Here is a 25,555-nt window from a genome sequence, read left to right on the forward strand (position 1 = left end):
GTTAGATTTGTTTATTTGTTAAAAGGGAGTAAATGTACTTTTGTCTGTTCGGCTTCCTTAGAATGAAAATGCGGAAGCTCATCTGAGGATTTCGGGGCGTGTCAGTTTGTAAATAATAAAGCTGAAGCTTCAAGCAAAAGTCTTCCAGTGAAGGTGAGACTCCTGATCATTTGAGGACCAGAAGAAAAGTGTCTGTCAGTAAGTACAGAGTCTCATTCCGTTAGTGACAATGAGATATGATTATTTAGTTTGTAGGCGCTGTTGTTGTGTTCCATCCTCCATCATTAAGTTTTTAGTACTTTACCACTAGGTGGCACTGTCGTAGAATTGAGATGGTTACTACTGTACAATACAATGAACACTTCTTTTTTTCGTGTGAATACCTTTTTATATACAGTCTATGGTGAATAACTATAAATAATTTAATACTGCATCCTACTGAATACCATCACATTCAGCATTTTACTTTAAAATCTCTGGGACTGAATAATACCTATGAATGTTGTTTCTTCTTCAGTTCATTCCTTTAACTTTATTTTAGATCAGTTATTACCAGCCAGGGATACCAGCAGGTATCTCTATAGTTGCTCAGGTTATTTGTACCATTTTTATTTCTATAGTGGTTTTGTGGCACTGAGCTCACTCCTGGGTTCAGGGGTCTTCTCACTGCATTGTCTTGGTGTTTTGGTTGACAAAGTACACTCGGTCATTGGAGTCCACACGCCTCTCTAAAGATGATAAAAGCACAGACAGGAATCTGTAGCTCAATAGACAGAATGGACAGTTGGTCCCACAGTGTGGCAACACATCAGTCAGATTATCACCAGCGCTGACTCATGCTATAAACAGACTTATTCAACTAACTGTCATCTGTGATCTTTGTAAACAGCGAGTAATGACAGCAGAAGGAAGGAGGACCTCCTTATGCCCGCATAAATGTTTTTTATTTTATAATTCCTTGTGTTGCAAAACATTTTGTGCTGAATTCCCCCAGGATTCATGTTCAAACAAACCAACATTTCCTCAGGTTGGACCCAGTATGGCCATTAGAGGGAGGTGCTGCCTGTGGAACTGTCAAAGTGACGCGGTAGTAAAAAAGTAATATCCTCTTAAATTGCTGCAAGTGTGATACTCCATGTGTTTGTGAAGAGTTTGTCACACATACAGTGGATGAAGACCCACCTGGTCAATGTCAATATGAAATTTGCTGGAAATCTAAATATAGATAGACAGACAAACAAACTACTCAATTAGCAAATTCATGACTGATTGATTTCATCTGGTCAACCATTTTCTAAGCATTAAGTGAGAATTCACAGCAACGGGTATCTCAGGTGCCTTTGAAGTAGATGGTCCGTTACCAAACCTTGCACTGACGGCTCACAGTTTAGGTTCATTACGGTAACCCAAATGCCAACATAAAGTAAACTAAATACTCCAACCTAAAAGAGGTGCTGTGCACGTTGGAAGCACGAGTCGCTGCACCTTCATAAATGAATCATATCTCCTGACGAGGCAACAGAATAAGGATTACCGCAGTGTTCGTCAACACAACAGAGTGATAAGAAGAATCCAAGCGTGTCCTGGCGAGCTGGGTACTGTAGCCTATTCTATTTTTTCACTGGGCATAAGACATAGGTGAAAATCGTACCCAGACCCTACACAGATAAAGGATTGTTGTATCTCATAATAAAACAAAACTAAATTAGACTTCACCAGAATTATGTTTTATTTGCAGAATTTAGCACTAAGCAGAAGTAGCCTAGTTTCCAAGTGTTTGTTCATTTTGACTTAAAGCCATATCAGCGAGTAAAATGTAGTTCAGCTTCTGTACAATGACATGCGGAAGCTCATCAGATGCTTTTAGTTGGGGGGGGGGCGTGTCAGTTTCTAAATAATAAAGCTGAAGCTTCAAGCAAAAGTCTTCCAGTGAAGGTAATACTCCTGATCATTTGAGGACCAGAAGAAAAGTGTCTGTCAGTAAGTAGGCTATAGGATGAATCTCTTTTAGTGTGAGACACTGAGATCTGATTATTTTAGTGTGTAGATAGATGGTGTAACAGCAGTAACTTGATTCAGGCTATAAGCACATTTCTTAAATTAATTTTACATGACCAGTTAAAGGGTAGGCTCAGTCTGATGGTAATTATACACCACCATGGATGCAGTATAATTAAAAAAAAAAATCATAAACTATTTATGATAACAAATAATGTGGTATATAGTGTCGCGCACTTATACTATTGTGATGAAGTTACTGTCTTACGAGGGGGTTGGAGTAACTCAGATGGTGTGATTAGACCACTTACCGCTGAAGGAATGTAACGTTATGATGTTGAGGGTGGATCGCAAAATAAACCAAGAGCTCATGCAATACTTTGTTGTTAATACTTGGCTTTAATGTTTGATGAACTAAAGACTAAGGTATTTATATTCAGAGACAATCATTTTAATTGTAAATGAATTTACTCTTCAGTGGTGTTTGGCCCAACCAGAGAGTAAAATTTATCAGATGAAGAAATAAAAGCATTATTTTAAGTTTGTAATGTAATCACTAATGCTCTGGCTTCTCTTCTTTTTAGACACAATGGCATCACCAACTCCTCTATCCAAGGCCAACACCTCTTTCTCTCTGGCTTTGCTCCAAAAGCTGGGTGACGACGACAAGACCGCAAATGTCTTCTACTCCCCTTTCAGCATCTCTTCAGCCCTGGCTATGGTGTTGCTGGGGGCCAGGGGCAACACAGCCACACAGATGTCAGAGGTACAGCACACACACACACACACACACACACACACACACACACACACACACACACACACACACACACACACACACACACACACACACACACACAGATTTACATTAATGGAATTGCAGGTTGGTGCTCCTGGTTCAGCTTGATTTTGTGGAGCTTATATCCTTAATTTTTTATAAAACGGTATTATTTATTTTTTCAATCTGGGAGACAAAATGATACAAATTCATACTATAAAATGCACTCTATTAAAACACCACAAACTGTGTCTTCTGAAATGATCATAAAGGCAACCCAGGACCTCTCTGTGACAATGTTAAGCAACACGGAAGCTAGTGGTTTAGGAATGAAGGGCAGTGAAGTACTGCAGGCGTGCCAGACCTCATTCCAAAAGAATCACCAGGTTTTTCTTTCAGCATCAGCAAAAATGACAAAGATACCGTGTGTTTAGAGTTTTTTTTATATATATATATATATATATATATATATATATATATATATATATATATATATATATATATATATATATGTATGTATATATATATATATATATATATATATATATATATATATATATATATATATATATATATATATATATATATATATATATATATATATATATATATATATATATATATATATATATATATATATATATATGTATATATATATATATATGTGTATATATATGTGTATATATATGTATATGTGTATATATATGTATATATATATATATATATATGTGTATATATATGTATATGTGTGTATATATATGTATATATATATATATATATATATATATACCAGTAAATCACAATCAACAGCCAAATAGCATACGTCTCGCCGATGTTTGGTCATATAATTAGAATATCATCAAAAAGTTGATTTATTTCAGTAATTCCATTCAAAAAGTGAAACTTGTATAATTTATACATTCATTCCACACAGACTGATATATTTCAAGTGTTCATTCCTTTTAATTTTGATGATTATAACTGACAACTAATGAAAACCCCAAAATCAGTATCTCAGAAAATTAGAATATTGTGAAAAGGTTCAATATTGAAGACACCTGGTGCCACACTCTAATCAGCTAATGAACTCAAAACACCTGCAAAGGCCTTTAAATGGTCTCTCAGTCTAGTTCTGTAGGCTACACAATCATGGGGAAGACTGCTGACTTGACAGCTGTCCAAAAGACGACCATTGACACCTTGCACAAGGAGGGCAAGACACAAAAGGTCATTGCTAAAGAGGCTGGCTGTTCACAGAGCTCTGTGTTCAAGCACATTAATAAAGAGGCGAAGGGAAGGAAAAGATGTGGTAGAAAAAAGTGTACAAGCAATAGGGATAACCGCACCCTGGAGAGGATTGTGAAACAGAACCCATTCAAAAATGTGGGGGAGATTCACAAAGAGTGGACTGCAGCTGGAGTCAGTGCTTCAAGAACCACCACGCACAGACGTATGCAAGACATGGGTTTCTGCTGTCGCATTCCTTGTGTCAAGCCACTCTTGAACAAGACACAGCGTCAGAAGCGTCTCGCCTGGGCTAAAGACAAAAAGGACTGGACTGCTGCTGAGTGGTCCAAAGTTATGTTCTCTGATGAAAGTAAATTTTGCATTTCCTTTGGAAATCAAGGTCCCAGAGTCTGGAGGAAGAGGAGAAGCACAGAATCCACGTTGCTTGAAGTCCAGTGTAAAGTTTCCACAGTGATGGTTTGGGGTGCCATGTCATCTGCTGGTGTCTGTCCACTGTGTTTTCTGAGGTCCAAGGTCAACGCAGCCGTCTACCAGGAAGTTTTAGAGCACTTCATGCTTCCTGCTGCTGACCAACTTTATGGAGATGCAGATTTCATTTTCCAACCGGACTTACACACAGTGCCAAAGCTACCAGTACCTGGTTTAAGGACCATGGTGTCCCTGTTCTTAATTGGCAGGCAAACTCGCCTAACCTTAACCCTATAGTAAACCTATGCGGTATTGTGATCTCCAGTCGACTGCTGGGCAAGGCAAGGGAGAATTTAGTCCTCCTGCTGGAAACCACGGTGTGATTAGAATTAACAGTCAAAGGTTTCAGTTAACACAAATAATATAAACTGGATAATACAAAATTTTGCAAACATCATTGTAACTGTCTAAGGAAACATTGATCAAATCAGGAAGACAGTGTTTATCAGTGTCTTCCTGATTTGAATGCACACTTGCCAAAAACATACCTTCTTGAATTCTTAGATCCTCTAACCTAATTCACTGTTTATAATACAGCGGTCTGTCACTTGCTCATTGTGTCTCTAACATCACTTGTCTGCTTTGTCCACAGTCCCTGAAAACCAAAGATTTACAGGATGATGTCCACGTTAGCTTTGCCCAACTGCTGAGCGAGCTCAACAAGGCAGACGCTCCGTATGCCCTCAGTGTTGCTAACAGGCTGTACGGAGAGCAATCCTACCAGTTTATCGAGGTACGTGTGTTCCAGCATGTGTGTTTGCATTGCCGTAAGTAGGTGTGCATACTAGGCTCTAGTGAATGAGGGGCACAGACAGGAATCTTAAGGCTGTGTAAGAAGAAATAACGAATAAGGGAGTGGCCAGCATTCAAACAGGTAGAGCAGTGATTGTGAAAATACTGTTCTGGCTATGAAGACTTTAAATTCCAAGTTAAACAAATCCATAATTTTGTTTGTGTGATCAGAACTGGTAAATGTGTTGATGGTTCCAGGATTTCTTAGGAAAAACCAAGAAGCACTACAAAGCAGAGCTGGAGCCTTTGGACTTCAAAACCAGCTCAGAGTCAGCCAGGGTCCACATCAATAGCTGGGTGGAGCAGCAGACACAAGGTGGATCATACACACTAACATACACACTTACCAGAATGTTAATAGACCTGCATACCCCCTTTATTCAATGTAGTTATAAAGAATTGACAACACATTAATGTAAATCACAGTCCTGGGACAGTCTCATTTTTGTAGGCTGAAGTAGCTCGATTTCCAGACTGGCAGAATTGCACATTAAATGGCCTTACAATGCCATGAATTCAAAAGTTTTCACTATGGTGGTGCAGAATTGATTTCAGTCAAAAAGGCTTACTTCCAAGACTCGTGGTCTAATAAATATGATTTCACAAAATTTTGTGATGGGGAATGGCTCGCCATTTTTAAACACTTCACACATGTTTTCAGTTGTGTGATGTTGCTTCACATACATATCATTTTGGTTTACCAGGTAAAATTAAGGACGTGCTGGCCCAGGGTGCGGTGGACAACATGACCAGGCTGGTGCTGGTCAATGCTATGTACTTCAAAGGAAGTTGGAACAAGCCATTTAAGAAGATTGACACACGTGATGCTCAATTTAGGCTCAACAAGGTAACACTGCTCAAAGAAAAAATTCAGCTAGTCAGTAAATTTGTTTATTTTAAAACTGTGTTGCGTGGTAGCATTTACCATTATCATTCTTCACTGACAGTGGTGAAAAGGAGTGAAATAAAGGATTCGACATCAGGGCCATGGTAGGAAACTTGACCATAGGAAATGTGGAAATTGTGGTCAAAAGAGGGTGAAATCTGATGACTTAATAAAAGGTCATTTGTCAGACACTTTTGTATTAAATATTAGTCTAGACAAGGAGGAAGCATTTCCCAATGTCTTTTTTAAACATCAAGTGTTAATCATGGTTTGCTATGCTCCAGGAAAAAGGAAATCATGATGATTCCACTTGGTGTAGGGAAGACACCTTTTCTCAGACCACATGGGTACATCTCAGGCCGTGCATCCACACGGGGAAAATAACAAATGATGAATATTACTGATAAATGAAGAAAAGTGTTTGTGGTTTGTAACCTTTTGTTGTTCAGACCTACAATGAACTCTACTAGAAGGTGATTCAGAAAACAAATCAGATATAAAACTTGGGAGTGATACACCTGAGTTTAATCTGTCTTCACTCCCGTATGAAACTCTGTTGATGTTGGGATGTATCAGATCAGTCCGATCAGGTGGAGCATTCAGTCAAAGACTGATATCCAATAAGGGGCTTGTTGGCCAGTATGAGACTTCCGTTAAGGCTGCTCTCATGTATCCTTGCTCATGGCTCCTCAGAGATCCCTCTTCGCTCCTCGGAACAGAAATAATAGCTTTGGCATGGCCTTCAAGATGGCGGACCAGAACAACTTCTGGTTCAAGTGGGGAGCGAGCAAATATCAAACAAGAAACTTTGGGTGTACCAATTGTGTTCGTAAAAAAAATGTTTGTTGCTTAAGTTCAGAGTTTGAGTCTGTAGACACACCTTTACCTGCAGCATAAATAGAATTAGATATCGCTTGGTGCACTGACAGATGGTTCACCAAAGTCAAAAATGTGAAGACATTGGACTTTATACATATCAAAAGTGATTTTGTGAACTGGTCAACAAAACGTTGGAGCTGCATTAAGTTATTTTTAACCAGCGGGTCAACACTGAAAAAGAAAATCAACCGCAAGCTTTGATACTTTGTCATTTTAGTTTTTGCTAACTTGTTACTGGCACACGAGAGGATGTAGGGCAACATGGCCATCCCATTAGAGTGTTTTACTCCCCACTTGATGAATAACTGAACTACTTGTTTATTTCTGCTCTCCACCATTTCCCACTGAGCTGAGAGTCTACAATTGGCCTCTGCGAGTTTGAGGGTGCTTGGCCCCTTAATTTGAAGTGTGGTTATTATTTTTGGTGATGTCAGCAGGGCCAGCAATCGTTTTACGTCAAAGAAGTCATTTTAATTCATGTTAATATCCAAAATATACTGTAGCTTAATGCAGCTTTAAATGTGATTTAGAAAATATTAAAGTGTAACTTCCTACTGTTTTGCTGCCCTGTCTGGTTGAAGGTTTCAAGTATGTTACCTCTCTGAGCACACCAAACAGTGACCACAACCTGCCGCACACTTCTGTATCACTGTACAAAACACTGTACAAAAGATTTCAGCTGGTGGTGAGTTTCTCTTAAAGCGCAGGTTTTTTTCTGTTTGTTGTTTTCAGAATGACACTAAGCCAGTGAAGATGATGTATCAAGATACCAACTTCCCCCTCACCTCTATCTCTGAAGCCAACTGCCAGGTAATCAAGCAATTCAGTTAATTAATTAATTAATATGGTATGTCAGTCAATATGTCTGTTGGTCCATCAACCAACTATTAACTGGTCAGGTAACAACTAATCAACCAATCATTTAATCATCAGCAATCATCATCCTTTGATAATGAGGTTAAGCAGGATTTTCCATGGAATGTGAATTAAAGAAGATTTAATGAGATTTTGGTTTTGATCCAGCTTTTTTTTTTTTTTTTACCATAACTATGAAACGAACTACCTAATAAGGGTTTTGTTTGTTGTATGTAACTACATAAACTATCCTGTTAAAACACACACGTAACCAAACAGTTGCCAGAGCAGAATATATTTGCTGTAATGTTTGAAACCTTCTGTTGGACAGATCCTAGAGATGCCGTACAAAGGAAAGGAGCTCAGCATGCTCATCTTTCTACCAAATGAATTAGAGGACAGTACAACAGGCCTGGAGAAGGTAGGACACAGAGACACACACATATACACATAAGAAAACGCACAAGATGCAGACAAACTAAGAATTGATTTTGTGTCCACCCCCAGCTGGAGAAGACGCTGACCTATGAGAACTTTGTGGAGTGGACGCGCCCAGACATGATGAATAACATTGAGGTCCAGGTGGGGCTGCCTCGATTCAAGATGGAGGAGAAGTATGACATGAAGAATGTCCTGATCAGCATGGGCATGGTGGATGCCTTCGACATGGCTTCGAGTGACTTCTCTGGTAGGACATGTGTCTGGACCATTTCACATATATTCATCATCATTTAAAGAACAGGGACCAAAAGCTGAACTGGCTCCTGTCAGTTCAAAGGAGCAACAAGTCAATACAGAGGTTCTCTTAAATCAATGTGCTCTACATTTCTGTCATGTAGGGTGAGACAAGGCATTATAGTTATTTAAAATATTCTCTTTCCTTCTCCTCTGCTGACAGGCATGTCTCCCGCCAATGACCTAGTACTGTCAAAAGTCGTCCACAAGGCTTTCGTGGAGGTCAACGAGGAGGGAACTGAGGCTGCAGCTGCCACTGGTGTTTCCTTTCAGCTTCAGTGTCTCAGATTTGTATCAGCCAGGTTCATCGCAGACCACCCCTTCCTCTTCTTCATCCGACATAACCCCTCCATGAGCATTCTCTTTGCTGGCCGATACTGCTCCCCCGAGTGAACGCTACATCGTTCAGAGCAGTGTTGTTTCTCAACATCTACTATTATAATGTTATAAAATGTTATTTGGTGTTGCAAGACCGGGATGAAGAATAAAAACTATGGTGTTAGATTTTCTGAACTGTGGCTTCTTGTCTGCTTCACTTCAGAGCAGTGTTGTTACACAACTGGAGGGGGGGTTACAATACATCTATTGCAACAGTCTAAATGTTATTTGTAGAATAACTGCTCTAGTTTCCTATAGCTAATCATGCTGAGTTCCTGTCCCAACCTTTGATTTTCCAAATATCCAGATTCTGTGGTTACTCTGTGCCTAACTGAACATAAGGTTTTAGCACTGTTTATCTTTTGCACCTGATCTCATCTTTAGGACGTGGTTTACTTTATGTATGCATGTAATGTGTGTATGGTTCTATTTGCTGCACCCTCATAACCTAGTTTAGATATATCGTTAGAGTCCATTAGACTTAAATATTAGTTTATCTTACACCCTGTGAAAGAATTTGCCTTTATCACAATGTCTATTATGCCTCTTAAACTACTAGCAAGGACGTCAACTCTGGATGAATTTTTTATTTTTTTAATCATGTGATCTGGAGATAATGAATGTTGTTTTCCTGTGATAATGGGATTATTTTCTCGTGATCTCGAGATAACAAACCCTAGCTCCTGCTGACCCCTGTGTTAAACTACTGTTCTAATCTCGAGATCACCAGAAAATTATCCTTTTATCACAGGAAAACAACATTCATTAGCTTGAGATAATTATCCTGTTATCACGGGAAAACGGAGTAAGAAAGATATTTGAATAGATGGCTGCCTGTGGCCTCCGTAGCGCTGTGCCTGGGGATGGGGATCATTAATTTTTATTAATATTTAGACTGCTTAGTGATCCGATTCTTTAGCGATACTTTACTATTATGTGGTGACAGTTATTTGGTAAGACCAGACCCAACGGGCATGAGGTAGGTAAATATTGAAGTGTGCATAGCTGCCTCGTTGTTTTTAAATTAATTACAGTATTAGAATTTAATATTTTAAATACAGAGCTGTGTGTTTTTATAACAGCAATATTCAAACCAAACAGATCCTTTACCTTTGAGTTATTACATTTTTATTAATTAATTGATGATTTATTGATGTTTTAACCTACTTTCTCTTGTTCAACCTCCTTAATATAGAAAGACTGCAATGATTCTGTCATATTACCCTGTGATATTTAAACTGGTTCAAAATTTTGAGCAAGCTCCTCTACTGATTTAAGTAATTATTAAATTAATTTGAAATTTCTGTACTGTCATTGCTAGTCACTCCACTACTACTTCCAGCCCCATTATTAATTTTTGTTGGCTGGGCTTTAGTTTGGTAAGACTGTTTAGGTGTTTCCAAAAAGAGGTGCTATTTCCTTCAGATTCTGCAATCAGTTGCGTAAAATATGTAGTTTTTGCCTTGTGCATTTCTCTGACTATCTATTATCTCAATCCCTTAAAAATGAGGAGGTCTGTATTCATTTTAGTGGACAGTAAATCACTGTGAAGAAATTTCAGTTGAATTGAACACTCACTGATACAACAAGATGCTCTGTGGTGTGACTCGAGGTACTGACACCCATAGCAGAATGTTGCTTTGTTTATAATAAGAAAATATAATTCAACATTTTATTCAAGATGTTGAAAGTTAGTTTAATGTGATCGTACAGGAATCCAATAACGTAAAATGTTTGAATGTTTGGAAAAGCAGTCTGTTGTTGCCCTTAACAGTTTGTCAAGGTCACGACAAATGTATCATCATCTGTGTTACACAGACAAATATTCAACACACATCGCATATTCTACTGATGAGGAAAAATATTTTTGGCAATTGGACAAAGGAATGTTTGGGTGTTAGGGTTAAGTTAGGATTAAACTCTTCAACTTTGTCCAATAATGAATACAATAAACTTGAAAATAAAAGCATTCCTGAGAAATGTTATTGGCATGTAAGTGGAGAGCTACTAAATATTTTGTATTTGGCTACAGAGTGGAACTAATGAAAACTGATTACTCAAACTACATGATTACAGAGCAGGATATTATCTACTGTTGAGTGAAAGTAAGTACAGATACAGAATAATGCTGGTCTGTAGCAGCTGCTGCCATTTTTCATTATCAATCCTCGCCATGGTTTAAACATTCATGTGATAAGATGTGATTTTAAAAGGCCGGACTCTTCCTCAGCTGCTGTGTGCAGTTGTGACCAGAAAGTGGAAGTATTCGCCAGCTAGTCAACTGGAGTATGAGCTCATTCTTGTCTTCCCACTGCATTGTATTGGTGTTATGGTTGACAAAGTACACTGGGTCAGTGGAGTCCACACGCCTCTCTAAAGTTGATAAAAACACAGACAGGAATCTGTAGCACAATACACAGAATGGACAGTTGGCCCCACAACGTCTAAATGGAATATAGGGGTGAGTGTGATACTCCTGGTGTTTAAGAGTTTGTCACACATACAGTAAATGCTCTATAAACTCACTCCAGTTGAAGTTTACAGATCTATTTCCCTGCCTCTGCTCCTTTATCAGTATCCCAGTGTGGAAGAAGACCCAGCTTCATGGTTAATCTCAACATGAAATTTGCTGGAAATCTAAATATAGATAGAAAGACAAACAAACTACTTATTTAACAAAGGTAATCTATGACTGATTGATTTAATCTAATAGTCAACCAGTTTCAAAGCATTTAAGTGAGAATCCACAGGAACAGCAGGTGCCTTTGAAGTAGATAGTCCGTTACCTCACAGTTTAGGTTCATTACGGTAATACAAATGCAAACAGAAAGTAAACTTAATACTCCAACCTAAAAGAGGTGCTGTGGACGTTGGAAACACGAGTCGCTGCACCTTCATAAATTAATCATATCTCCTGACGAGGCAACAGAATCAGTGTTCGTCAACACAACAGATTGATAAGAAGAATCCAAGCGTGGCGAGCTGGGTAACGTTTCTGTAGCCTACTTTAGTTTATTTCTGTTATCCTGGACCCTACACAGAGAGGGGATTGCTGTTTCTCATGTTAAAACAAAACTGAATTAGACTCAATAGACTGATGTTTTATTTGCAAAATTAAGCTGAAGTAGCGAAGTTTCCAACAACCCAATCAAGTGTTTGTTCATTCTGACATTAACCCCTATGATTTATTACGATAACACATGACAATTCCAGTTTGTGTGCTACAAAAGCAAGTAAAATCTCGTTTGATCTCGGCTTCCGCAATTACAGCCGAGCGGAAGCTCGTCTGTTATGCCGCATTATTTTCTTTCTTTTTTTTTATTGATTGATTGATAAGTATCAAGATTTACAGACAAACATATGGCTGCACAGAATTCGTTTCTACAGAATAAGATAAGTACAAAATATAGCCATAGGGAGCAGCTCTTCATACAAACAGGAGATAGTTATGTAGTCTTAGTGACAAAATAAGGATGATTTATAAAAGAGAAGGAAGCATTCAAATAAATAAATTCAAATAAATAACCGGTAAGAAATTATAACATAAAAGGGAGGATTCAGTCTCTGTTCAGCTATTTACCTCAGTTGGGAAGTGTTTTAGGGTATCAAATATTTTTTGTGCTTCAGGACCTTTCAGCGTTTTTAAGGATTTTATATATAGTTTAAATTAATTTTAAAAAACAACAAATTTGGGAGATGACTTCACAATTCTACATTTGTGAATGAAAAATTTAGCTAAACATACAATTGTATTACTACAGAGCTCATCACCCTTGCTTTGCAATATCAGTCCAAATGTTATATTGTCTCTGGAGATAGAGGTTGGGAATGAGGACATCTGTTGCTTAACCCATTTATAAAAATAAAATATACAACAGTATGAATTGAAATATGCTTTATTATTATTATCATTACGCTATTATAATAAATATTTACAGTATTTATATACTACAATAATATTATTATATAATTATAGTATAAAGTAAATATTAACGCATAATGTACACTGATTGGTACGTCGACACCATAGACTGCTCTTTTTTTTTAACGGCTCTGCGTGGGCCGAACGGCCGAGATAAACGTCATCACGTTTTGTGCGCGGTGGCTTGTGGGATGAACCATATATGGAAGTTCAACTTCCGTCAACTTCCGTCACATTTGTCTGGTTTGTCTGCGGGCTGCAGCTGGACCTATGAGCTGGACCCTTCTCGCATTCAGACCAAACGCGAATTTATAAATAATAATAAAGCTGAAGCTTTAAGAAGAAGTCTTCCAGCGAAGGAAAGACTCCTGATCATTTGAGGACCACAAGAAAAGTGTCTGTCAGTAAGTACAGAGTCTCATTCAGTTTGTGACACTGAGATCTGATTATGTAGTTTGTAGATAACGTTAGATGGTGTAATGTTAACAGCAGATTCAGGCTATAAGCCTATTGATTCGTAAATTAATTTTAAACGACAGGTTCTGAAGCGGTAGGCTCAATCGGCTGGTAATTACACACCACCAAAGATGCTGTATAATTTAAATAAAATCATAAATTACTGATGATAACTACTTCTTTGTTATCACTGTTAGGATGGGTCAACCAAAACTATATTGAATGCACCCTGCTTGGCCTATTTAGGCTAATGTTTTCTGAACTAAAGACTGAATGTGGGGATTTCGGGTTTCAGACACGGCCTCAGGTTTCGAAATTGTCTTAATATATCTTCTACCAGGTATTTATATTCAGAGACAATCATTTTATTTGTAAATTAACTAACTCTTCAGTGGTGTTTGGCCCAACCAGAGACTAAGAAACTAATCAGATGAAGAAATTAAAGCTTTCTTTTAAGTTTGTAATGTAATCACTAATGCTCTGCCCTCCCTTCTTTTTAGACACAATGGCATCACCAACTCCTCTATCCAAGGCCAACACCTCCTTCTCTCTGGCTTTGCTCAAAAATCTGGGTGATAACGACAAGACCGCAAATGTCTTCTACTCCCCTTTCAGCATCTCTTCAGCCCTGGCTATGGTGATGCTGGGGGCCAGGGGCAACACAGCCACACAGATGTCAGAGGTACAGTACACACACACACACACACACACACACACACACACACACACACACACACACACACAAAGTCTTTGTGAAAAGAAACAGATTTACATTAATGGAATTGCAGGTTGGTGCTCCTGGTTCAGCTTGGTCTAATTTTTTTTGCCATCTGGTAGACAAAATGATACAGATTTCGTACTAAAAAATGCACTCTATTAAAACACCACAAACTGTGTCTTCTGAATTGATCATAAAGGCAACCCAGGACCTCTCTGAGACAATGTCAAGCAACACGGAAGCTAGTGGTTTAGGAATGAAGGGCAGTGAAGTACTGCAGGCGTGTCAGACCTCATTCCAAAAGAATCACCAGGTTTTTCTTTCAGCATCAGCAAAAATGACAAAGATACCGTGTGTTTAGAATTATATATGTATACTTTGTTTAACGGAACTACGAACCTCTGGTACTGACAACACCAATACCAGTGTCAGTAATCAGAATCAGTTTTAATGGCCAGGTATGTGTACTCATACGAATTTGACTTCTGTCTTACATTGCTGTAAATGTACATAAACACAACAAGCATGAACAAAACCTCAGCACACAACAGGCACAGACTAGAGCGTACAGCACACACACATACACTCAATACACTCACATAAAATTTCTAGACAGCAACGCAACAGTGTAGTGAAGCATAGTGCAAAGGATGCTGGAATAAATATTTTTGTTATTATGTACATGAGGTCAGTTGATATGATATATATACAGCATATAAAATATGACCAGCTACTGAATTACAAAAATGACAAATTAATAAGAATAAATTGTAAACAGTACAGGTAGATTTTAGAGTCAGAACAGGGACTGGTTTTTCGAGCTTAATTTATTCTTGATAATCTGTTGATAGTGTTCATGAGTGGCCAGGGAAATAAGCCCCTGGTCTATGACTGATACTGCACCAAATAAGTATCAAGATGAGATGTCACTGCAGTAATGGTGGCATGTTAATCCGCCTACAACCTAGAACACTGGGTAGAGAGTGTCAATCTGATTCTTAGTGGTGTCAAAAATATTAATGTAACATGGAAAAAGTTGATACAAATGGATTTTGTATCTCCTATTATAATGTTTTGTCTGACTGTAGTATTTTTGGAAGTAAAGTTCCTGTAATTTCAGGGATGTGTCATTCTTACATTCCTTAGTCATTGCTTGTTGTGTCTGCTCCAGCACTGTTACCCATTTTTTTGTAGTTGCTAGCTGCTTTTGCCTGTGCTGACCATTGTGAAGTTATTATCAAGCCAGCTGCTGAAACTGGAGGTGACCTTTACATTTCAAGTCAACATCAGCACTTCAGCACAGTAGCCAAAGGAGACCGCTTCATCTTCTTCTCCTCCTCCTTGTTCTTCTTTGCCTCGGTGTCCGCAACAGGCCGAGACCAGTCCACAGAGGTCTGGCTGAAGGTTTCTTCATCCTCATCATCAGAGTTGATGGACTGATTAGTTAAAGAACTGCTCATCTCTTCCTGATCCCCATCCACTGAAACACCTCTTCCGCTGTGACTTCTTCATCTCAGGGGACTGCAATGTCATTACATATATGTGTGTGTGTGTGTGTGTGTGTGTGTGTGTGTGTGTGTGTATATATATATATATATATATATATATATATATATATATATATAGACTGTGTGTGTGTGTGTGTGTGTGTGTGTGTGTACTGTACCTCTGACATCTGTGTGGCTGTGTTGCCCCTGGCCCCCAGCAACACCATAGCCAGGGCTGAAGAGATGCTGAAAGGGGAGTAGAAGACATTTGCGGTCTTGTCGTTATCACCCAGATTTTTGAGCAAAGCCAGAGAGAAGGAGGTGTTGGCCTTGGATAGAGGAGTTGGTGATGCCATTGTGTCTAAAAAGAAGGGAGGGCAGAGCATTAGTTATTACATTACAAACTTAAAAGAAAGCTTTAATTTCTTCATCTGATTAGTGTATATATATATATATATGGAACTTACAAAGCCAAACATAAGCTAGGTGCTAAACACGGTCCAGAGTGAGTGGCTTCCAATATCCTACAGTTGGACAGTAAATGCCATCAACCTTGGTTGGCAGGTGAGGAAAGAAAACCATCATACCTGCACCTGGTAAACCTGATTTATTCGCCAGCTATTCAAGCTATCTGGAAGCTAGAATCAAACTGTCCGCAAAACACAGTTCACCAACCCCATCATTTGAGTCAGATGAGCTGTGAGCTCTCTGCCTTGACCAGGTGCCCTTCAGGCTGGAAAAGGACCTGTGAGTCTCTAGTATGTTGTCAGTTTTAGCCAACCCTACAACTCCTAAGAAGGGGGGTCACAATCCCCTGGTCCCACCTCCAAGTTGATTGGATCGGACCCGCCCCAAAATCCTCTTAGGGTAACAAAGTACTTCCTCATCGTCACCCGTGCATTCTCAAAATAGGTTGAATGCCTTCTAGCACCTAACAACATGGCTATGACGTAGTCCTAATACTGAACTACATGTTCAGCCGCTGGGGGCTATGCCTCTCTGTCGATTCAGATCAAGGCATCCATTTTACCTTCAGCATTTTGACTACCTTATTCAACATCCTGGGAGTGAAAGTAAAATTCCACATCCCGTATCATCCCCGGAATATTTCGAATGTGCAAAACACATCATTGTCAACGTGCTCAAGAAGTATGTTCATAGCAGCAGTAAGGACTGGGATGTGAAACTCCACTTGTTATTGATGGCCATCAGGTCCACCCCGACTGACTGCGGACAGACCAAGCAGAGTCCAGACAGAGTCCATTTTATTTAAATATGATTTACTCCCTACTCTCTGATCAGCTGTTTGACTTGGCATAACTTTTGGTCCATCTTCCCAATATAATGGGGATGTACTGTATGAGGCCTGTGGATTACAACTCAACCCACACATTACTGCCAGGATAATCTCTGTTCCTGTACACACTTGTTTCCGCTCTGCTTTACTTGCTAATCTCCAAACTACTGCTGGGAAATGCAAGAGAAAATATTGTCCTGACTTTTCTTTTCATGGGTATTTCCTGATGTCCTATTTAAGCTCCTGCTGGAAACCATAGTGCGATTAGACTTGCACACAAATAATTTTAAAGGAGACCTATTATTATTTCTAGCCCTATGTTGTAGTTCTCCTGTGACTCCTGTATGGTAGCTTTGCATAATTCAAAGTTAAAAAAAAGTTTTCTATCTTATACTGGCCCTCATTCCAGCCTCTGTCTGAAACAAGCTGTAGATGCTCCTGTCTATATATGACATCATACAGAGCCGAGAGTAGAACAACTGTAAAAACTAGAGCATTCAGAATAGTGGGAAATCTGAGGTTTGGCTCACTGGGATTTCTTTTAAATATGTTTACCTCATTATTTGAAGCTTTGGTCATGTTTAACATGGACATCTGACATTGTAACACTATAGATAAGACAGAAAATACAAAAAAGCATAATAAGTCCCCTTTAAGACAAAAAAATACAAATTGGATTACACAAAACTTTGTAAACATCATTGTAAATGACCATGGTACATTTTTATTTATGTCGATTTGAATGCACACCTGCCGACAACATACCTTCCTGAATTCTTAGATCCCCTAATTCTGAAGGTTTTGTTTTCATGAACAATTGATTCATATGTTCAATATGTTGCTTATTTTTGAGCTACTGTTTACTGTGTGCAACTGCATAGCAAAGTCAACAGGATAAAATGACCAAACTTGTCTATAGTCTCATCACTTAAAAGACAAGATGGCAGCCAGGTCAGTCTAATACACTGTTTATAATACAGCGGTCTGTCACTTGCTCATTGTGTCTCTAACATCACTTGTCTGCTTTGTCCACAGTCCCTGAAAACCAAAGATTTACAGGATGATGTCCACGTTAGCTTTGCCCAACTGCTGAGCGAGCTCAACAAGGCAGACGCTCCGTATGCCCTCAGTGTTGCTAACAGGCTGTACGGAGAGCAGTCCTACCAGTTTATCGAGGTACGTGTGTTCCAGCATGTGTTTTTGCATTGCCATAAGTAGGTGTTGGCTTGTTTACATACTAGGCTCTAGTGAATGAGGGACACAGACAGGAATCTTAAGGCTGTGTAAGAAGAAATAACGAATAAGGGAGTGGCAAGCATTCAAACAGGTAGAGCAGTGACTGTGAAAATACTTTTCTGGCTATGAAGACTTTAAATTCCAAGTTGAGCAAATCCATAATTTTGTTTGTGTGATCAGAACTGGTAAATGTGTTGATGGTTCCAGGATTTCTTAGGAAAAACCAAGAAGCACTACAAAGCAGAGCTGGAGCCTTTGGACTTCAAAACCAGCTCAGAGTCAGCCAGGGTCCACATCAATAGCTGGGTGGAGCAGCAGACACAAGGTGGATCATACACACTAACATACACACTTACCAGTATGTTAATAGACCTGCATGCCCCCTTTATTCACTGCAAGGTATTGAAGAACCAAGACCGCATTAATGTTAATCACAGTCCTGCGTCACTCTCATTTGTGTAGGCAGAAACAGCTGGATTTCCAGACTTACAAAATTGCACATTGACATGCAAACTATCTAGTTTCTCTTATGGTGTTGCAGAATTGATTTCAGTTTGAAAGGCTGAGTTCTATTTCCAAGACTTTTGTGGTCTAATAAATATGATTTCAGTTGTGTGACATTGCATCACATATGTGTCAATTTGGTTTGCCAGGTAAAATTAAGGACGTGCTGGCCCAGGGTGCGGTGGACAGCATGACCAGGCTGGTGCTGGTCAATGCAATCTACTTCAAAGGAAGCTGGAACAAGCCGTTTGAGGAGATTGTCACACGTGATGCGCAATTTAGACTCAACAAGGTAACACTGCTCAAAGAAAACATTCAATGGACTAACACTGATTGACAAAAGTTATCTAAAGTCAGTAAATTTGTTTTTTTTTTAAACTGTGTTGCGTGGTAGCATTTACCATTATCATTCTTCACTGACAGTGGTGAAAGGGAGTGAAATAAAGGATTTGACATCAGTGCCAGGGTAGGAAACCTGACCACAGGAAATGTGGAAATTGTGGTCAAAAGAGGGTGAAATCTGATGACTTAATAAAAGGTCATTTGTCAGACACTTTTGTATTAAATATTAGTCTAGACAAGGAGGAAGCATTTCCCAATGTCTTTTTTAAACATCAAGTGTTAATCATGGTTTGCTATGCTCCAGTAAAAAGGAAATCATGATGATTCCACTTGGTGTAGGGAAGACACCTTTTCTCAGACCACATGGGTACATCTCAGGCCGTGCATCCACACGGGGAAAATAACAAATGATGAATATTACTGATAAATGAAGAAAAGTGTTTGTGGTTTGTGACCTTTTGTTGTTCAGACCTACAATGAACTCTACTAGAAGGTGATTTAGAAAACAAATCAGATATAAAACTTAGGAGTGATACACCTGAGTTTGATCTGTTATCTGTCTTCACTCCCGTATGAAACTCTATTGATGTTGGGATGTATCAGATTAGTCCGATCAGGTGCAGCGTCCAGTCTATAGCCATGTTTCCATCTAATTGTCATGCGAATTTTAAGCAGACTTTTGTGAAATATGTGCGTTTCAGTCAGCTGGTTTGGAGCGAATAAACCAGGCTAAGGCAAGCATTGTTACGTCAGTAGTTGACGTTACACATGGCTGTAATAAACAAGACCTATGGGTTCCAAACCAGAAACAAAACCAATTGCATGGAGAGAGGTCCTCAGCAGCAATGTGTTTCAAGCGGGCAAACTGCTACCAGCTCTGTCTCTGGACATTATGGGAAAATCCAGCAAGACGCCGACAGTGGAAACAGCTGATCAGACGTGAGTTACAAGTCAGAACTTACTTGGCAAAAGTGTTTCCGTCTCCCTTTTAGCGTATTTATTCTTTTTCGACAAATGCAAAAACCACCTCAAGCGAGCGTAAAAACTTGCCATTTCCATCAACCTTTTCTAATGCGACTTAAAAAAACGTAGATGGAAACACGGCTAATAACTGATATCTAATAAGGGGGCGTGCTGGCCACTAACAGACTTCTGTTAAGGCTGCTCTCATGTATCCTAGGTCATGGCTCCTCAGAGATCCCTCCTCGCTCCTCAGAACAGAAATGGGAGCTTTGGGATAGCCTTCAAGATGGCGGACCAAAACAACTTCTGGTTCAAGCGAGGAGAATATCAAATAAAAGGCTTGAGATGTACCCATGGTGTTTGTAAGAAAATGTTTGTTGCTTAAGTAAGTTCAGAGTTTGAGTCTATAGGCACACCAATGTAGGGGTACCACCGATATGATTAGATTTTGCTTTATTCCTCCACAAATAGTTCACCAAATTGTAAAGTGTAATAAGAAGTGATTTAGCTTTAAACTGGTAGACAAAACGTTGGAGCTGCATTAAGTGATTTTTAACCCGTGGGGTAAAGAAAATCCACAGCAAGGTTGATACAGTAATATGTCAGCTTTCAAGTTTTTATCACTACGTAATGTTCTAGCTCACTTTGACTCGAGTAGCAGCCCTCACAGTTAATGTTAGCTTGCTACTTTGAGCGTTTTAAGTTTCCATCTGTTGTGCATGAAAAAAACAAAGCGTTTCAGAGTTCCATCCATCCATCGTCAACCCATTAGCCTGCGTACAGGGTTGTTTTACAATATTACTTTATATTGGCACGAGATGGTGTAACTTGTTCAGTGCACACACGTGTGCCTTATTGACATTAACAACATGCAATGCCATTAAACAGCAGATGGTGAACCCATCCACCACTTGTGTTTGTTGTAGCTCATGTGATGCAAAGTAGGTCCTTCCACCAAATACACTATATTGCGACAAGTTTTAGGACACCCGTCCGAATCATTGAATTCAGTGTTCCAATCACTTCAATGGCCACAGGTATATAAAATCAAGCACCTCTGCATGCAGACTGCTTCTGCAAACATTTGTGATAGTGAATCCAAGCGTGGTACCATGATAGGTTGCCACTTGTGCAATAAGTCCATTCATGAAATTTCCTCTCTACTAAATATTCCACGGTCAACTTTTAGTGGAATTATCAAAAGTGGAAGCGATTGGGAACAATAGAAACATAGCCACGAGGTGGTAGGCCACCAGTGGCCGCAAGTGGACACTGGAGCAGTGGAGACGTGTTCTCTGGAGTGACGAACCACGGTTCTCTGTCTGGCATGCCGATGGATGAGTCTGGGTTTGGTGGTTGCCAGGAGAACTGCATTGTGCAGTCAGGCAAGTACCGTGCGGGCTTGTTCTTCAGGGGTTGGGCTTATCCCCTTAGTTCCAGTGAAAGGAACTGTTTATGCTTCAGCATACCAAGACATTTTGGACAATTTCAAGTTCCCCACTTTGTGGAAACAGTGTGGAGATGGCCCTTTCCTGTTCCAACATGCCTGCACATCAGTGCACAAAGCAAGGTCCATAAAGACATGAATTAGCAAGTTTGGTGTGGAGAAACTTGACTGGCCTGCACAGAGTCCTGACCTCAACCCAATAGAACACCTATGGGATGAATTAGAGCGGAGACTGCGAGCCAGGCCTTCTTGTCCAACATCTGTGCCTGACCTCACAAATGAGCTTCTAGAAGAATGGTCAAAAATTCCTATGAACACAACCCTAAGGCTTGTGGACAGCCTTCCCAGAAGAGTTGAAGCTGTTATAGCTGCAAAGGTTGGGCCAACTCCATATTAAACCCTGCGGATTAAGAATGAGATGTCATTAACCTTCATGTGCATGTAAAGGCAGGCGACTCTAAACTTTTGGCAATGTAGTGTAACTAAATTAGGATACAATTAGGAATATCCTAACTGGATATGTGAATATCTGCTCAGTTAACTGATTGCATAATTATGTCAGATTTATCACATAACTCATTAAGCAGAAAAAAGCTGTTCCTTTCAAACAATGTCCACTTAAGGCGAGACACCGCAGTCAAATAGTTTTTTCCCCAATTTTACGTGTATCACAATGAAGCTTTACATGCATAAAGTAAAAATACAGTAAATAGAAGCTTGATATTAAATTTTTTTATGTTTTTTATTTTTAATATGCAATTGTGGCATTTCCTCATTAAATAGGCGCTGATTTGTACATCAAACAGACCCATTTTCCAGCACATTGGCAAGAGTCAGATGGATTTTTTTGTTTTATTTTGATAATATAAGGCATTTACTGAAGGGTTTATCAATATGTTTTTTTTTTTTCATGGATTTATATAAAAACACCAACCATGTGTGACTGACCTTTTCCCCCCACACATTTACACATAAAATACCACATAAAATGAGAATGATAAAATATATTTGAAAAAACAAATCTCTAAATGTCTTGCTATAAGACCTAAAACAGTGTGTAAAATTATGGGTGAGGAAAACGACTTGGCAAACAGGAAACGTAATTTTGAGAAAACCGTTGGAAACGGAAAAGTGTCACATGAACAAATCTCTTCTATCTATCTGATATCTAATATATGGACTAGCTAACATTGTGCTCAAGCCTTCAAATGATAGATGATTCAATATGGAAAGTTAAAAAAGACTTTTACTTGGATTCTAATGCTAACAAAGATGAAATTTTACTCGACCTGTAGCTCGTGGCATGTAGACAAATAATAATGTTTATATATATTATTCAAGATTGTTTTATATATTTTATGAAAGTATGTTGATATGTTGGACTGTGGTGTCTCACCTTAATCAGCTGAGTCAGTGTACTGCTGAAGGAACGGATCAAATCAGGCTGATAGAAAGTTAGAAAATTCATTTAATGGTACCTTGGAAAAGTATTTTTGAAATACAGTAGTTTATTTTAATAAACGGCATGGCTGATGCTTTTGTAGTTTGTTTTTATACACTTGAAATTAAGGTGCAAAATTTGGTACATTATTTTACAATACATTTCTTTGCCCATCCCTGCCAACAGAGAGGTCACAGTGTACTGACCACATCCTGCTTTACACTTCTATATCACTGGCAACAACAAGGCAAAGTGTACAAGATTTGTTTTTTTTCTGTTTGCTGTTTTCAGAATGAAACTAAGCAAGTGAAGATGATGTATCAAGAAACCAACTTCCCTCTCACCTCTATCTCTGAAGCCAACTGCCAGGTAATCAGGCAAATTGGTTAATTAATCTGTTAATATAGAATGCAAGTCAAGATGTCTGTTGGTCCGTCAAGCGACTGTTAACTGGTCAGTCAACAACTAATTTGTTTGGTTTTATCAACCAATAATTTATTACCTTTATTAATGAGGTTAAGCAGGACATTTTTCCATGGAATATGAATGAAAGAAGATTTGATAAGATTTAGGCTTATTTGTACTGTAACTATGAAACTAACTACCTAATAAGGGTTTTGTTTGTTGTATGTAACTGCATAAACTATCCTGTTAAAACACACACGTAACCAAACAGTTGCCAGAGCAGAATATATTTGCTGTAATGTTTGAAACCTTCTGTTGGACAGATCCTAGAGATGCCGTACAAAGGAAAGGAGCTCAGCATGCTCATCTTTCTACCAAATGAATTAGAGGACAGTACAACAGGCCTGGAGAAGGTAGGACACAGAGACACACACATATACACATAAGGAAACGCACAAGATGCAGACAAACTAATAACTGTTTTTGTGTCCACCCCCAGCTGGAGAAGATGCTGACCTATGAGAACTTTGAGAAGTGGACGCGCCCAGAAATGATGGATAACATTGAGGTCCAGGTGGGGCTGCCTCGATTCAAGATGGAGGAGAAGTATGACATGAAGAATGTCCTGATCAGCATGGGCATGGTGGATGCCTTCGACATGGCTTCGAGTGACTTCTCTGGTAGGACATGTGTCTGGACCATTTCACATATATTCATCATTTAAAAGAACAGGGACCAAAAGCTGAACTGGCTCCTGTCAGTTCAAAGGAGCAACAAGTCAATACAGAGGTTCTATTAAATCGGTGTGCTCTACATTTCTGTCATGAAGGTGAGACAAGGCATTATAGTTATTTAAAATATTCTCTCTGTTTCCTCTGCTGACAGGCATGTCTCCCGCCAATGACCTAGTACTGTCAGAAGTCGTCCACAAGGCTTTCGTGGAGGTCAATGAGAAGGGAACTGAGGCTGCTGCTGCCACTGCTGCAATCATGAAGGCGTGCTGTTACATCCGTCCAGCCACCTTCACCGCAGACCACCCCTTCCTCTTCTTCATCCGACATAACCCCTCCATGAGCATTCTCTTTGCTGGCCGATACTGCTCCCCCGAGTGAACGCTTCGTTGTTCAGAGCAGTGTGTTTTCTCAACATCTGCTATTGCAACATTATAAAATGTTATGTTATTTTAACACCGGGATGAAGAGTAAAAACTGTGGTGTTAGATTTTCTGAACTGTGGCTTCTTGTCTGCATCACTTCTTACAGGAGTGATTCTGTGTTTATCTTGTGCCTTTCTGAACATTAGGTTATTGCACTGCATCTTTTGCACCTATAGTCTCATCCTTAGGATCTGGTTTACTTTATGTCTGTAATACATATATGGTCCTATTTCCTGCACCCTCACACCCTAGCTATACCATTAGAGTCTAGTTTATCTTATACCATACACCCTTTGAAAGAGTTTATGTCTATTATGTCTTTTCAACCACTAGAACAGATGCCAACTGTACTATAATACCATATGAAGGTGTGACGGTTGCAAGACTCTGCACTATGTTTCTACAGAACATGCATTTTATTTCATTGCTTGATATATTTGCTTAACCAAAGAAAATAATGTGACGTAATCACATTGTCAGATAGATATGTCCATGGTGTTTTGTAATCAATCAATCAATACATGTAACTGTTCCTTTATGCATTGCTATGACCCTGGGGACATATTTTGTTTATCTCTCTCCCTGCATCGTCAGCTGTTCTCCCTTAGAGTGTGTGTAGGTAATAGAGAACAGGTGGGATTGGTCCTGCAGAGCTGATTGGAGCCTCCTGATTGGTCACCTGGATGACAGCAGCCATCTTAAGCCCCACTGACAGGCACTCCCTTCTCTCTCTCTCTCTGCCATTCCCAACCTGAGCCTGTGTACTGTGTGTTATGTCTGTCATGAGTAGAGCACTGTTGTGATTAGATGAGACTTTGAAAGTCAATCTATGAAGTGGACACATTGAAGTTTAAATAGCGTAGCGTTGTTATTCTTATTGTTGTTGACAACCTTCTTTTGTTGGCTTTAGCCATTTTCTTTGTTTTAGCTTCCTTGTGTCAGCTACTAGCAGTGTGTAGGAGGGAGAAGCCCTTATTGTTTGCACCCCCCCCCCCCCCCCCCCCTTTTTTGAGATCAGAAGCCTAGTTTAGAGCTTTGTCTTTTCTTTACTTTTTGGGTTAGGAAAGTTTTAGGTTTATTAGAGTGTTTTGGTTGTTGTTTTGGGCACTGCTCAACTCTGAAGCTATTAAAACTGCTAAATTGTATTTTATTTGTTCTGGCATT

At 39.2% G+C, this 25,555-nt stretch overlaps 1 protein-coding gene across 1 annotated transcript; it reads left to right on the forward strand.

The window, feature by feature from the left end:
* Positions 1–1,436: 1,436 nt before the first annotated feature.
* LOC119882323 lies at positions 1,437–24,874 on the forward strand. Its single transcript, XM_038692363.1, has 17 exons — positions 1,437–1,595; positions 2,583–2,764; positions 5,085–5,225; positions 5,483–5,600; positions 5,989–6,131; positions 7,782–7,859; positions 8,236–8,325; positions 8,412–8,592; positions 8,803–9,030; positions 13,896–14,077; positions 17,933–18,073; positions 18,341–18,458; positions 18,787–18,929; positions 23,122–23,199; positions 23,559–23,648; positions 23,735–23,915; positions 24,121–24,874. Exons 2-17 carry the CDS (start codon positions 2,588–2,590, stop codon positions 24,345–24,347), a joined length of 2,316 nt encoding a protein of 771 aa, XP_038548291.1. The 5' UTR covers positions 1,437–1,595; positions 2,583–2,587; the 3' UTR covers positions 24,348–24,874.
* The last annotated feature ends 681 nt before the right edge of the window (positions 24,875–25,555 follow it).

This window comes from Micropterus salmoides, unplaced genomic scaffold (genome assembly GCF_014851395.1).
Source record: "Micropterus salmoides isolate LMB-PRFRI ecotype aquatic unplaced genomic scaffold, ASM1485139v1 Ms_hic_scaffold_1, whole genome shotgun sequence".
NCBI classification, from domain to species: Eukaryota; Metazoa; Chordata; class Actinopteri; order Centrarchiformes; family Centrarchidae; genus Micropterus; species Micropterus salmoides.